Source organism: Arabidopsis lyrata (assembly GCF_000004255.2).
Source record: "Arabidopsis lyrata subsp. lyrata unplaced genomic scaffold ARALYscaffold_7, whole genome shotgun sequence".
Taxonomy (NCBI): Eukaryota; Viridiplantae; Streptophyta; class Magnoliopsida; order Brassicales; family Brassicaceae; genus Arabidopsis; species Arabidopsis lyrata.
In genome coordinates, this window is record NW_003302549.1 from 296,070 (window position 1) to 309,898 (window position 13,829).

The 13,829-nt window shown below is 38.4% G+C and overlaps 4 protein-coding genes across 12 annotated transcripts; 3 read left to right on the top strand and 1 right to left on the bottom strand.

Moving 5' to 3' along the window:
• The first annotated feature begins 77 nt into the window (after window positions 1-77).
• LOC9302897 (ubiquitin fusion degradation protein 1 homolog) lies at window positions 78-2,318 on the top strand. 5 transcript variants are annotated; one of them, XM_021017062.1, is made up of 10 exons: window positions 78-289; window positions 400-438; window positions 538-615; window positions 742-766; window positions 870-902; window positions 978-1,099; window positions 1,176-1,306; window positions 1,421-1,641; window positions 1,742-1,947; window positions 2,038-2,318. In XM_021017062.1, exons 1-10 carry the CDS (start codon window positions 278-280, stop codon window positions 2,131-2,133), a joined length of 963 nt encoding a protein of 320 aa, XP_020872721.1. In that variant the 5' UTR covers window positions 78-277; the 3' UTR covers window positions 2,134-2,318. The 5 variants fall into 5 exon arrangements, with proteins under 5 accessions (XP_020872721.1, XP_020872720.1, XP_020872719.1 ...); XM_021017061.1 differs by having other exon boundaries at window positions 79-289; window positions 1,421-1,629; window positions 1,715-1,947; XM_021017060.1 differs by having other exon boundaries at window positions 91-289; window positions 1,715-1,947.
• Window positions 2,319-2,514: 196 nt separating this feature from the next.
• On the top strand, window positions 2,515-4,034 carry LOC9302898 (F-box/kelch-repeat protein At4g38940). The gene has a single exon (XM_021017059.1). The coding sequence runs from the start codon at window positions 2,684-2,686 to the stop codon at window positions 3,788-3,790; it is 1,107 nt and encodes a 368-aa protein (XP_020872718.1). The 5' UTR covers window positions 2,515-2,683; the 3' UTR covers window positions 3,791-4,034.
• A 448-nt stretch (window positions 4,035-4,482) lies between these two features.
• On the bottom strand, window positions 4,483-10,225 carry LOC9302899 (kinesin-like protein KIN-7F). Of its 2 annotated transcripts, none has more exons than XM_021019385.1 (15): window positions 9,861-10,225; window positions 9,394-9,486; window positions 8,305-8,566; window positions 7,986-8,075; window positions 7,800-7,900; window positions 7,595-7,708; window positions 7,430-7,511; window positions 7,219-7,286; window positions 7,068-7,133; window positions 6,841-6,965; window positions 6,405-6,744; window positions 6,174-6,272; window positions 5,396-6,028; window positions 5,043-5,320; window positions 4,483-4,958 (listed from the first exon to the last, which is right to left on the bottom strand). In XM_021019385.1, the coding sequence occupies exons 3-15, from the start codon at window positions 8,489-8,491 to the stop codon at window positions 4,631-4,633; spliced, it is 2,511 nt and encodes an 836-aa protein (XP_020875044.1). In that variant the 5' UTR covers window positions 8,492-8,566; window positions 9,394-9,486; window positions 9,861-10,225; the 3' UTR covers window positions 4,483-4,630. The 2 variants fall into 2 exon arrangements, with proteins under 2 accessions (XP_020875044.1, XP_020875045.1); XM_021019386.1 differs by lacking the exon at window positions 9,861-10,225 and adding an exon at window positions 9,715-9,819.
• Window positions 10,226-11,184: 959 nt separating this feature from the next.
• Window positions 11,185-13,510, top strand: LOC9304946 (B-box zinc finger protein 19). 4 transcript variants are annotated; one of them, XM_021019916.1, is made up of 6 exons: window positions 11,185-11,810; window positions 12,200-12,310; window positions 12,435-12,531; window positions 12,648-12,763; window positions 12,861-13,022; window positions 13,110-13,510. In XM_021019916.1, the coding sequence occupies exons 3-6, from the start codon at window positions 12,441-12,443 to the stop codon at window positions 13,191-13,193; spliced, it is 453 nt and encodes a 150-aa protein (XP_020875575.1). In that variant the 5' UTR covers window positions 11,185-11,810; window positions 12,200-12,310; window positions 12,435-12,440; the 3' UTR covers window positions 13,194-13,510. The 4 variants fall into 4 exon arrangements, with proteins under 4 accessions (XP_020875575.1, XP_002866826.1, XP_020875574.1 ...); XM_021019915.1 differs by lacking the exon at window positions 12,200-12,310 and having other exon boundaries at window positions 11,329-11,810; window positions 13,110-13,197; window positions 13,310-13,510; XM_021019914.1 differs by lacking the exon at window positions 12,200-12,310 and having other exon boundaries at window positions 11,330-11,810; window positions 13,110-13,197; window positions 13,320-13,510.
• The last annotated feature ends 319 nt before the right edge of the window (window positions 13,511-13,829 follow it).

Here is a 13,829-nt window from a genome sequence, read left to right on the forward strand (position 1 = left end):
ATAATTTAAAGCCCAAAGCCTTAGAACTTAAGCCCAAGCCCATATTCATTTTCAATTTACGACAAAGACCTGGACCGATATATATAAAGAAGATAGACGTGAATGAAAACGATACGAGTTATAATTGCGGAATCACGCGACCAATTGATTCTTCTCCCTCCACTCGATTACTCTCTCGATCTCTGCTTTCTCCGATTGTTCGTTCTCGCGAGAAGGAAGCTTAGGTTTCCGTTTTGGTTCGTACAACTTCACCTTAATCCGAGGTAGACAAACAATTATGGTTCACTTTGTAAGTTTTGGGCGATTCGATAGAATTTTGGAGTACTAGTTCTACGTTTTCAAGAGTTTAGGAATCGAAAGGTAGGATTTTGACCCGAATTGGTCTTTCCTTTTTGACAGTTGGCGTTAAACTCAATTTATCTACCAGTTGAAAATATGGTAAGTTTTCTTTTTAGTTCTTGAATCACACACAGTAATCTTCATTCTAACTAGGTAATTGTTCTTCCATCTCATGTGTTGGTATTCCTCTGAATGCAGTTTTACGATGGATACGCATATCATAGAACTACCTTTGAGCAGACTTACCGCTGTTATCCCTCATCCTTTATTGATAAGGTTTGATTTCAAAGTTGCTTTCTCATAAGTAAAATTGGACAACTTGTGCAATGTTAAAACCTCACTTTCTCTCAGTTTACAAACCCAATTCTAACTTCTCTTTCCTTTTCTTTCTTCTTTTCACAGCCTCAGATTGAAAGTGGTGGCAAGAGTAAGTCATTAATCTTACAAATAATGTGTCTTTCCAAGTCAATGTTACTCTTTCTAATGCTCAAGTTTTGAAATTTGATTCCTTTAATATCATCTATTTTCAGTTATAATGCCACCATCAGCCCTTGATCGTCTAGGTATATAATTCTTCCAGCTTCTTTTTTGATTTCATGTGATTATTCTGAGCCACTAACATCCGCAACTGTGTACAGCCTCTTTGCATATCGATTATCCAATGCTCTTTGAGCTTCGTAATGCTTCAACTGATCGTGTTTCTCACTGCGGAGTCCTTGAGTTCATCGCAGAAGAAGGCGTGATTTACATGCCCTACTGGGTAATAAACAGTTACTCGGTCTTATCTCCAATACAAGATACTCCCGTGCCTTAAAATTGATTGTGTGTTTTTGCAGATGATGCAGAACTTGCTGTTGCAAGAAGGAAACATTGTGAGAGTTAGAAATGTCACTCTTCCAAAGGGAACCTACGTGAAACTACAACCCCACACAACAGACTTTCTCGATATAGCTAACCCGAAAGCCATGTAAATCCGACTTACTCCTCCCCCTCTTGTATTTTTGTCTACACCTATACTTTGATTTCTTTGCGAATACCCTACTCTGTTTATATTGAAGTGGTTCCTGTGTTTTTGCTGCAGCTTGGAGACCGCATTGAGGAACTATTCATGTCTAACGGTTGGAGATAGCATTATGGTCCCATACAACAATAAGAAATACTTCATAGATATAGTGGAGGCAAAGCCTTCTAATTGTATCAGCATCATTGAAACTGATTGTGAGGTTGATTTCGCTCCTCCCCTTGATTACAAGGATCCCGAACGACCTGTAGTACCTGCTTCAGCTAAAGGTCAAGCAAAAGGTTTGTATGAATTGGACATGAAATTAACACTAAGCTGTGAAATTCTCATGTGGTCTTCTTTTTTTTGATACAGCTAATGAGGTTGCTGTGGCTGAAGCAGAACCAAAGTTTAACCCTTTCACGGGTTCGGGAAGACGTTTGGATGGGCGACCTTTATCCTATGAACCGCAACCTGTTGCTGCTAACAGTAACGGCCAATCACACTCTGTAGCAAGTAGTAGTGGGTCAGAGAAGGCTACACAACAAACTCAAGGGAAACTTGTGTTTGGTTCACATGTAAACCGGGCTACTAAAGAGACAACAAAGGTAAGTAACTTGTTTTAAAAGTATTATGTGCAAATGGGATCAGAGATAACAAATGGAGTAGAGATATAATGTGATCTATCTGTAACTTAGGTTGGAGCTGGGAAAGATAGAAAGCAAGAGGAAGAGGCTGAGAAGAAAGACAAGTTCAACGCTTTTAGTGGTAAGAAATATTCATTGAGGGGTTGAACCAATGTGTGGAACCAATCTCTTGTCTTGTTTATGATGTTACTCGTGTGGTTATGTATTATCCATTGAATCAAACGTTTAGAGGAGAAAAAAAAACACAAATAAAAAGAAGACGATGTATGTAATGCTGTTTGATTCATCATCATTTACATTCTTAATTTCATATTTAAAACCAAGTTGATCCATAGTGTGTAATGAATGTTTGGAGTGGGATTTAGCCATTCATGTGTAAGACTAAGAAGAATGCATGTTGTTTGTGCAAATTTTGGGGAAACGCTGCGCTGTTTACCTAATGAAGAGACGCCAAATGTTTTTATTTAGAGCCGAACCGAACCGAACCGAACCGAACCGTCTTTAAAAGGAGACTCTTGAAATTTTCCAACCGCCTCTCTTGTTCTGAAACAGAAGAAGGAAGGATCTCAGGAGTTTCTGATTTCTCTCATAAATCATAATACTAAATACAAAATAGTAAAAAAAATCCGATCTTCATTTCCTTCAAAACGGCTACAGAATTAGGTTTTGTTTCTTCTCTCTCGTCGATTGCGTGGAAATGTCTTCCCAAATTATTAGGGCACAGAAGAAGCAACCGCCGGAGCCGCCGTGTCTGATTTCGTTACTCCCTGATGAAATCGTCGTCGATATCGTAGCCCGTGTCCCTAGATGCTATTACCCTACTCTCTCCCAAGTTTCCAGGCGTTTCCGATCACTCGTCGCGTCTCCGGAGCTTTACGCCAGACGATCCTTCTTCGGATGCACAGAGCAATGTCTCTACGTCGCAATCTCCAAAGATCAAACCTCTGATATCCATTGGTTTACTCTTTGCCGGAAACCTAACGGCCAACAATTCTCCGGCACCGCCTCTGATCATCGCTTGGTCCATATCCCCTCTCTCCCTCCTATGCCTATACAAGGAAGCTATGTTGGCATTGGTTCGAACATCTTTGTGATGGGTGGATTTTGCAATTGGAAGATCACACCGAGTGTTTCGCTCATCGATTGTCTAACTCACACGGCTCAGACTCTCCCTGACATGCCTAAGGCCGTCGCTATTTCGGTCACAGAGCTCATTGATCGGAAGATTTATGTAATCGGAGGATCAGATACGCTCTCGCCGTTGAAATCTCCGTCAAGAAGTATGATGGTGTATGATACAGATACCGAAATGTGGGAACTTCGGACGAGGCCAGATTGGGAGGCAGGGAAAAGATGGTTTAGCAGTGTGGTAATAGGAGGTAAGATTTACATGAGGACTTATTACAATAGCTTTGTTTACGATCCGATTGAAGATAGCTGCGTTAGAGACGAGGTTCTGCATTCTAAGGAGTGGTCGAGTTCGTGTGTGATAGATGATGTGTTGTATTACTATGATGTTCGTGGGAATTGTTTGAGAGCTTATGATCCAAAGCAGAGATCTTGGGGAGTGGTTAAAGGTTTTGAAGGATTGTTGCCAGAGGCTTGCAAGTGGTCGAAAACTGTGAGTTGCACCGGTGGGAAATTGGTTCTGTTCTTGCAGAAAACAGAGGAAACAGAGATTTGGTGTGCGGAAATCGCAGTGGAAAGACGTGAAGGTGGAGAGATTTGGGGTAAAGTGGAGTGGTGTAGTGTTGTGCTTGGTGGGAATTTTCACATTATGGATTGTGTAGCTGTTGAGCTCTGATCTTGTGATGAAATAGACTTTTCTTGTCCCCTGTTCTTGTGTGTTTACTAGCTAGCTTATGAATGTGCTTTAAAACTTCCCTGTATTCTTCTGTTTATTAGAGTAAGTTTGTATGGTGTGATGTTGTTTTTGGTGGGGGCAATCTTACTTACATTTGTTAATAGAGTCCCCTGCTGCTACTTCTCTTCTTTTGTAGTGATTGATAACTCATTTGGGGTCTATTCGAAACTTACGGAGAGAGATAGATAAAGAGTCACAAATTGACACAAGGTTGGAGTAAACAACTACACTTCATGTATAATAAGGACATATCTAGTAACAATAATAGAATAACAAATGCATATATTTTTGTATTGTAAGGACTATTTTGGGGATTGCTCAGAGATTTATACTCTTTACTGTTTGACAAAAAATTGTTTTCTTTAATAAAAACTTCTAACATTTCCTACTGTGTTAGCCTTGTGTGTGTTTACTTACATACATACACACACAAGTACACATAATAAATTTTGCGTTATTATGAGTTCTTTTTTTTTTGGTCAAGATATAATAAGTTTTCCATAACATAAATTTGACTGAAAATTTGGTAAACTATATTATTATGTTTCTATTTAGAATGTGTTTACAAGTGAAGTTATTTTTATATTAAAAATATAAGATATAAACAATTTTTATGGGTAAAAAGAAAAGAATTTGATGGAAAAGCAAATTTCAATTACAACATTGTCTGTTTCAAAACAAAAGAAAGAAAAGGATATGAAAAGACATAAAGACGATATACAAAACATGGCTTCTGCTACAAGAAACCCAAAAGGAAAATGTCATTGGACCAAACAGAAGTTAGAAAAGTGTAGGCATGCTTTTTCTCCAACTATGCGATCTCCGAGTCGTCAAGAACGAAGGAGGTGTGAAGGTCAGACCAAACATCTCCTTCATGGCTCTGCCTTGCTCAGCGAACCTCACAAGCTTCGCTACAACATCTGCGCTTTCCACAACCTGAGTCGTGTCCTTGGGATTGCTCCAGAGCTCGTTCACAAGTTGTAATCGCCTGCGTTTGGAGTTAACCGCAATCCCAAACTTGTGATAGATTCTTTTCCTCTCTTCTTCTGAAAACCTTTTCCCCACAAGCTTGCTCAGCATCTTTCTCTCCCTGTGAAGCGCTTTCCGGCTTCACCACAAAAAATAGTATGCCTTCAACAAAACTGCAACCACTAATGCCAAACGCTATATACAAACGCTAAAAAGATCTAACCTTGAGGCCAATGTTAAGGTTTCTCCTCCTTCCAATGCTTGGTTTCCCTGAGAGAAGCTATCTTTCATAAACAAAAGTCTTCTTATCTCTACTCCGATGTAGATTGAATCCGCCTCATCTCCTTTGAAGAGCAAGTAGAAGTATGTTCTATGCACCAAAGAGATGTTACAAGTTTGCCATAAATCCAGAATCTCTTGCCGCTGTCTCTCAAATTCTCCGTCCATGGATATTAGACCAATATCCCTCCCCATTTTACCAGAATCCTCGCCATTCGAGAGCTGATCAAACAAAACTTGAAAATCAACTGTAAACTACAAAGAAGAATCGATTCGTATATATTTCCATGAACTTACCTCGCCTTGACGCTTGGCCATCTCTTTAAGCCCTTCAACGAAAGTCCGGATACTAGTAATACCTCCCTCTTCTCCTAACGGCGTTCTGATGCTCTGAGCCCCTGTAGAATCACTCCCGCAAGAAGACATAGAATCATTCCTCGATATAGTAGAACCGAACTCTAAATCAGGAAACGAAATCTTATGACTCTCTGGTCTTCCGAGGAAGCCTGTCCCTAGGTTTTCAGGCGGAGTGCTCGTGCCTGACACAGTCTCTCTGCGGTTCCAGCTTCTCACCCTGACGTTCTGACCTACACTCGTTTCACCATTAGCATCCTCACCACGGCCTAAAACGTTTTCAGGTTCTGCTCTCTTGTCTTTCTTGTTATTATAGACTGTGACTGATTCCTCAGTCTCAATGCATTGAACTTCTCTGCAATATTCTTCTGGTAGATCTTCCGAACGCCTAGGCAAGTCTTCATCCAGATCATCATCGTCAGAGTGAGAATGAACATAAGCTCTTGATATTGACAGCGGTGTAGACATTCCATCTGATATGTAACTCCTTCTGTCTGAATCGACCACACCAGATGTCTCCGATACTGAACCATCATCCCACTTGTCTGTGTGGTTGCCGAAATGCGGAGTTCCAGGCTTCCATAGAGGGAAAACAGAATCAAGCCGTTCAGTAAAATTGCCATAGAAATCTAAGGCAGAACCGTGATATTGGGAAAACGTGATGAGGAATTGAATTATCTGTTGCAGTTGAAAAAGTGAGATTGTGGGAAGAGAGCAATACCTTTGACGCCACATTGTGTTCAATCATTCTCATGAAATCTTCAAGCCGGGACTGAGCAAGATCCCTCTGTTTTCTCAACTCAGCGATCTCCTTTTCCATCTGTGAACATTAACTCTTCTTTATCAGCATTAACCCGCTCCACAGTTACAAAACCAGCCAATGTCATATCAAACCAGAAAAGGAAACTTATGAAAGAAATTTGTGCGTGTTCACAAAAGCAAAAGCACAAACCTTTTGTATCTGAAGATCTTTCTTCCTCACCGTCATTGCACAATCACAGTTTGAGGCAGGTGAGGAGGCAGGGTTTCTCAGCTCGGTCTCAAGCCTCGCAAGCTCACGCTGTAGTTGCTTCAGCAGAGCCTTGTCTGACATAACAACATTGATCCGCGCCTTTGTGGTAACTTCCTTTGCACAGCACGCAAACAAGAGAGTGTTCTTCGTTAGCTCTACATGACTCCTTGCTGGGCTCAGAGTGCAGATGATAGCTGTTCTTGCATTACCCCCCAAGCATGGCTGTAGAATTCGGGTGAGCTTGGAGTCTCTAAAGTTGATGTGCCCTTGTCTTCCCTTACTAGATCAAGTGTAGAAACGAGTGGTTCTATTATTAAAGTTTAACTACTAAGCATGCGAAAGACAGCAATGTTTATAGGATGTATTGTTTACACACCTAAGTTTACGGATCACTGTTCCAAGAGTCAGCAAACTTCTATTGATATGACAGCCTTCCTTAAGTCTTGTACCAGCTGACATCGCCTGTGATGCACGCTCGCTTCCCGCTAGATCGATGAAATTCTGCACATAAAGGGTGATCAACATGAAGACGGTTCTTAGAAAAAACAACCCTCAAGATGCAACATAAAGAAGGGTTGTTTAGCATTTCAGATGAGAGCATACCACACTCGCCATGAGGGTGGTGGAGTTTTCTTTTCCTAAGAACTCACGAGCAGAGCTTTCAACTGTCTAAAAATTAACGAGACAATCAAGGGCCAAGCTAAGTGAGAGAGAGAATTTGTATCATAAATAAAGTGATAGATAAGAATTTAACCAGTCTGATCATTTGATGAGATCTGGAACTTCTCTCATTCAATGAGGTTTCACCAATCTTACGCTGTGCTGCAAAAATGTAGAAACATGCAAGTTTACTTTTCAGAAAACATGTTCTGGAGAAAAATCAGAGTTTCAGATCATGTACAAAACAACACTACTATCATTGGTTACTTCATTTCATAGTAATGGAAAGTGATTTTGACTCTTACCTTCACAAATAGATAGAAGCTCCTTCAGGTGGTTCCAGTCTCGCAAAGTTTCCTCTGTGGCTTTTTCAACAACTGTCCCTTTCTAATAAGAAAGGATAGAACTAAGGAGAGTGAGACAATTTTACAAACTAAAATTGCTCAGTACGGAAAATGACATTCATTTACCTCAGGATCATCTCGTAGCCTCAGCGATGTACCATCCGAGCTAAGCAGATCTCGTATGGCCTCATTGTAGATCTCTATAGCTGAAAATTTAACGGAAAATGCCCTTTCTTCATGCTGCAGCATTATGATCCAATTAGTAGTGCATAAGAAGAATAAATACCAGCAATTACTTTGGAAAAATAATCAGATGCAATGAGGCATGTACCTGAAATATATAGTCAAATATGTCAGCCACAGCGAACTCAGTAATACCAGTCATGGTGTATGTCTTACCGCTACTCGTCTGGCCATATGCGAAAATACTACCTGTCGATCGTTATAGTTATTGAAGAACTTAACATATAGTTTCATCAATGTGTGCATCAGCAAAACAACGGAAAATCAAGCTTACAATTGATTCCTTTGACAACCGACAGAGCGATTTCCTTGGCTCCATCCTCGTAAACTTGTCTGGTGGGGCATTCACCTCGGTAGACTTTATCTGTCACCAAAAAAAAATCAAACAGGGAATGGGAATCTGAGTCAACAACATACGGATGAAAGATGAGATCGTTTTAACAAAAAAGTAGAAGTTTAGAATATCAAAGGTCAAAGCCAGGTATAATTAAGTTCATATAAGAGGTTAACTATTAGTTTGAAGTTCAAGTAAGAGAGTGTTGATCTAATGTATAGAAGAGGTGAAACCGTTAGAGCACTATTGCTCTTCTTACCAAATGAATATGCAGAAGGAAAGTTTGAGCCTTCGCGCAATGTGTTTCTGTACAATATGGTGGTATCATTGATACATTCCCAATCCGCAGCTTCGTTAGCCGCAATCTCTTTCTCATTTAGAGGTCTCAATCTCACCAGAACCAGTATCTTCTCTTCTCGGGCTACAGGCACATGTGTCTTCTCCATCTTCTTTAGCAAGTGCTACCAATTGCTCACCATTGGTTTGAATAATTCAGAGTAACCAGAGGAACCTTTGTTTTCCTGAAACAGTTCAAACTTAAGACCTCTTAGATTGGAGTCTTAGCATATTTATTGTGGAGTGCTGAAGGAACTTCAAAAGCAGAAATGACCCGTATTTTCCAACTAATCACAACCATAAACAAATGGCAAAACTCAGAAATCTGATCGCACCAAACCAAAACTAAGAGATTAAAACATGAAACATGCCTAGAAAGAGAAAAGCTTCTCGGTTGTGCTGAAAGAGAACACTCGAACATTATATATGAACCAAAGACACAAAAAAAGAGAAGACTTGTTGCCATTATAATATTGAGGTTAATACAGGACAGTTTACTTAGAAGGTGATCAACCACAACTGAAGAAGAAGAAACAAAACAAAGATTACCGACTTTATCTGTAATCTGTAATGGTCACCCACTATGCTTGAAGACTAAGTCACGTTTTTACCAAATCTAAACATTGTTTAATCGAATAAGAGAGGTAATGCATGGTCCCACAGACCATGCTTCTCTCCCTATAAAAAGAAATTATCATACTCTAAACTTTGAAAACTGACTAGGATTATAATATATATAGTACACGCAAAATCAAACATAAAGATAATACAGTAGCTTTTTAGTTTTGAATTCATCAATGGAGAGGGAGACAAGGTCAGTCACAAATGCGTGTTCTATAAGGTAAAAGAAAAAGAAGCTTGGAATTTTACTAGTAAAAAAAAAGCATAGAAACTTTTCAATTGCAGCACCAGGACATTTAAACATCATCATTACAAAATGCATCTGAATCTTGAATCAGAATCCTAAGATTTTTCAATCAAAATAAAAGAAACATGCAAAGAGCTCTTTTACCTTGCCTTGAGAGTTAGTTGTCTTTCTTCCTTTCAAAGCAATGTGGTTCCAGAAAGAAGCCTGGTCTCACTCTACGCACTCCGAAGCTCTAAACTGCAAACATCCACTACAGAATTCAGCACTAACCCCACGGATTCGAAATTTTGAAATTGTTTTCTACTTCTCTCTATTAGACAGTTTAATAATGAAAAAAAAAAAAAAACAGATTTTGAAAAAGGAAATTTGTTTTTTTTTTGGGCACATAAAAAAAGGAAAGTACTCCAAAAAGAAATAGGAAGAAAGAAGATGGAAAATTATGATGTCACGGTTGAGAGAACCAACAATGTGAAGGTTATTCTGAAAGAGAACCCTAAAAAGTGTCAATTGATCGCACAACGAAAATTGGAAACACAGTGGTCACCGGAAAACCAAAAAAAAAAAAGAAAACGGAAAGATATGTAAAAGAGAGAGAGAGAGAGAGAAATTACAAAGTTATTACACCCACTGCTACTGCCTGCCTACAAGTTTGGTAGTTGTTTGTTCTTCGTCTTATTTTTGTCTGAAGGGACCACTCATTGATTTGGTCCCAAAGATTCTCTCTTTTTCTATTCGCCGGTTTCCCTTTCTCTCTCGGCTTGGGTTCTTAATGACCGTTTTGCCCCCTGAAACTTTATTAGAAACCTTAAACCTTTATCCGCCACGTGGGCCTCACACTTCGTAGCCCATTAGTGAGAGACTTCTCTTCAGGCCCAGAGGCTCTTACGAATTTGTCATCACTTCATAATGGATAAGAGATATTGGGTATCTAGCCCAGCATTACAAGTAAAGCCCAACAGTTAGCATTGATGCACATGCTAATAATATAACTCTCATTCTTTGGATGCTCTGTGTTTTATATACATCATTTTTCCTGGGCGTTTCACATACATTCAATCCCCTGAGTAACTTATACGCTAGAAAATAGTCTGAATTGTGTGTTGCCATGTTTAAACGTGTGTATGTGTTTGTCTAAAAGTAAAGCAACAGATCCGTTCATAATCTAGATTTGCAATTGAAAAGTACGCAACTGGTAGAACACTTATGTAGATTTATGTATGTTCTGTTTGGATTTTGCCAATGTTTTGAATATGCGTCAAAAAATTTCTTTATAATTTTACAAATGCCAAGTGTCACAAAACAAAGCTACAAAAATGTTTATGGAGGAGAGAAATAATAAACTTTGGGAAGAAAAAAAATACTAACATGATAGTGAAGATGTTAGTTAAATGAAAATGTGAACATAGGCAAGGAAATTAAAACAACTTTAAACCAAGGCCACTAGTAGAGTTCTTGAGAGTTGCTTTCAACTACTTCTCGACCACCAATTTTTTAAATGGCTGGTGACATTTGGCCCACCCACCTCTTTGTCCTTTTTTTTTAAAAAAAAAAATTTCCTCTTTGTGGCTCTTATTTTTTCCTCTTTTTTTATTCTAGTTTATATTATACTTTTTAAAATAGTCACACGTCCTAAATCTATAGCACCATACATAAAACTATTTCAGCTGCCTTAAAAAAAATCAGATAAATGATCCAAGAAATCATAAGATTGTGACAATAAAACTTATCACAGAGTGATTCACCAAAACGAAGGAAACAAGACAACGAGTGTGTTTCAGGGAGACACATCAATGACCTTCCAGATGGCATAGAGTCTTTCGTCTTCACGATTAGGGTCCCATTTTTTAGTCGAGATAATTTTCTTTTTCTGTCTTATATGGACTTTTAAACAATCTTATAATAACTTGTTCAAAAAAAAATAACAATCTTATTATAATTCAAAACCATATCCACTAAAAAGATATGGTCTCCCCAATATTTTCTCCTAATCATACTACACATTTCTTGTTAGGCGCTTACTACTTTAATCATAATTTTCGTTAGCCAATAAGAACAATTAAAGAAAAAAACTATTGAAATTAAAGAAATTTACTCAAAGTAGTAATTAACAGTTTTTGCCTTGTCACAGCAAAGTAGGCTTGTTTTGATACTCTCGGCGCGTGGATTTGGTCGTCGTCTCTTCTGGTCTCTCAAGCTTCTCCTTCATCGTAGAAAAAGATTTAAAAGGAGAGACTTTATAATCTTAAAAAAGTTTCTTCCTTTCTTCTTCATCTTCTTCTTCCTTGATACCAACGCGTAATCCTAACCCTTAATCTACTTCCTCTTTAATTAATCAGAGTTTTCTACTTATTATTCCACTTCCTCTCTTTCAATCGCAATCTGAGTTCTGGCTAAAGATTTTGTCTTGAACGTGAGATTCATTGCTCCAAATAGAGTGAGAAAACGACTTTTAAGATTGAAGAAGAAAGATGCGGATTTTGTGCGATGCTTGCGAGAACGCAGCCGCAATCGTCTTTTGCGCCGCCGATGAAGCTGCCCTTTGTCGCTCCTGCGATGAAAAAGTAATTTCTCTCGGAAAAAAGCTTCCTTTTTTTTTTTTGCTCTCCTCCTCTGTATTCATTGAGATATGGGTTCATGAAAGATCAAGTCTTTGTTCTCTGTGTCTAGTATTGTCCTTAATTCTCAGTTGATTTGGGCCTGAGTTGATCTGAAAGTGAACAACTTTGAGCTAAAGAAATAAGATTTCGAGATTTGGTTTCTAGATTCTTAGGCTCTTGACTTGAGACTATCTTTTGAAGTGGAATGAATCCGGCAAAAGAATTCAAATAGCCAAAAACCTCTTCTCTCATTTGGTGGATTAAGATGTTCAATTGATGAATATTCATGTTTGATTATATGAGTGTTTGTTGCTGCGGTTTCAATGATTTATACTCTGTCATGTACATTGCAGGGAACGTTTTGTCTCCAGAGTTTGCATTTAGTATAACTTCTCTGGAGAAGAAAATAATCGATTTTCTGCTCTTTGCGCTTAATCCTTACTTCAGTTAGATGACTCTTAAGGGTAACACTTTATAGTCCTTCTCGAGTCATTGGTTTATCCTTCTCTATCGCAATAGCTTTTAGTAGTTTTCGGATTTTGATCGAAAATGGGTTACTTCAAAACTTTGTATTATTTTTTCTTTCAGGTTCATATGTGCAACAAGCTAGCTAGTCGGCATGTTCGTGTTGGTTTAGCCGAACCAAGCAATGCCCCGTGCTGTGATATATGTGAAAATGCACCTGGTATGATCTGTTTACAACGAATTTTCCACACTCATGTTTCAATGTTTTCGCATATTGTGCATATATAGAAATATGAAGAGAAATCTTTGTCTGCAATGTTTTCGTTGTGAGAACAGCCTTCTTTTACTGTGAGATAGACGGTAGCTCTCTTTGTCTGCAATGTGACATGGTCGTACATGTTGGTGGCAAGAGAACACATGGTCGGTTTCTTTTGCTGAGACAGAGAATCGAGGTTTTAATTAACTAATTGTTTCTTTCTCACGCAGACACAATCATTTTGAGTCAATTTCTTGATTTAATCGTCATCTTGTGTGTACCGTTTCTTGTAGTTTCCAGGTGACAAGCCTAAAGCAAACAATATGAGGGACAATTTGCAGAACCAAAGAGTCTCTACAAATGGAAATGGTGAAGCTAATGGCAAGGTTGATGACGAAATGATTGATCTAAATGCTAATCCACAAAGAGTACATGAGCCAGCGTCAAATAACAACGTATGTGAATCTCTCTATTCAATATATCTCTATAAATTCTCATTCTTTATATTTGTATTCTGAATTCGTATGTTTCTCAATGAGCAGGGGATTGATGTAAATAACGAGAACAATCACGAGCCTGCAGGCATTGTACCAGTTGGACCCTTTAAACGAGAGTCTGAGAAGTGATAAGGTGAGAGAGAGAGACTTTACTCTGATTCAAAAAATCAGTTTAAGAGGAAGATTGTAAAAAGTTTCAAGAACTGGAGATTTCATGTCTTTTTTTCCTTCCTTTTGATTCTAAGATCGTTGCAGGGTTTGGTGTACGCAAGCTTTCTTGTTGAAGAGGGAAGGTTTATGTTTGCTTGTGTATTATCTTAGTTTTAAGGAATTGGCTTAAGTGCTCACAGGAATGTAAGCTAATCTCTGAAATTCTGAATAATTTAGTTCTTTCCGGTTTCCTTTCTATTTTTTCCTTAATAAAATCCTCTGGAAAATTGGACGAACAATTGGGGCGATTAAAAGATTAAGCCCACTAAATATGCAAAGGCTTAATGTCCTTTGAGAATTGTGTAAGCTTCGTGAAGAGCATTTTCCTCTATCCTCCTTGTTCAAAATTAAAAATTGCTTTGTTTACTCCAGTTTTAGTTGTTATTTAAATTCAAAACATATTTGGAATTTAACTGCAGTAGTAGATGATGCTGCTTCTAAATATAATAATACGACGAAATTCACATGTTCTTTTTATGTCATGTTCGAACTTGAATTTATGTTCACCCAACCTAAGACCATCTCCTTGTAACTCTATTTTAGATGAGGGTTTCT

Excerpts from the sequence above, each read along its gene's own strand:
- LOC9302898 (XM_021017059.1), top strand. The coding sequence starts at position 2,684 with ATGTCTTCCCAAATTATTAGGGCACAGAAGAAGCAACCGCCGGAGCCG.
- LOC9304946 (XM_002866780.2), top strand. The coding sequence starts at position 11,718 with ATGCGGATTTTGTGCGATGCTTGCGAGAACGCAGCCGCAATCGTCTTT. Across the intron at positions 11,811-12,434 it reads GTCGCTCCTGCGATGAAAAA|GTTCATATGTGCAACAAGCT; the intron begins GTAATTTCTCTC and ends TTTTTCTTTCAG. Across the intron at positions 12,764-12,860 it reads TGCTGAGACAGAGAATCGAG|TTTCCAGGTGACAAGCCTAA; the intron begins GTTTTAATTAAC and ends CGTTTCTTGTAG.
- LOC9302899 (XM_021019385.1), bottom strand. The coding sequence starts at position 8,491 with ATGGAGAAGACACATGTGCCTGTAGCCCGAGAAGAGAAGATACTGGTT. Across the intron at positions 6,966-7,067 it reads CCACCCTCATGGCGAGTGTG|AATTTCATCGATCTAGCGGG; the intron begins GTATGCTCTCAT and ends CTTTATGTGCAG. Across the intron at positions 5,321-5,395 it reads TGGCCAAGCGTCAAGGCGAG|CTCTCGAATGGCGAGGATTC; the intron begins GTAAGTTCATGG and ends TTGTTTGATCAG.
- LOC9302897 (XM_021017060.1), top strand. Across the intron at positions 1,100-1,175 it reads TGATTTACATGCCCTACTGG|ATGATGCAGAACTTGCTGTT; the intron begins GTAATAAACAGT and ends GTGTTTTTGCAG. Across the intron at positions 1,307-1,420 it reads ATAGCTAACCCGAAAGCCAT|CTTGGAGACCGCATTGAGGA; the intron begins GTAAATCCGACT and ends TTTTTGCTGCAG.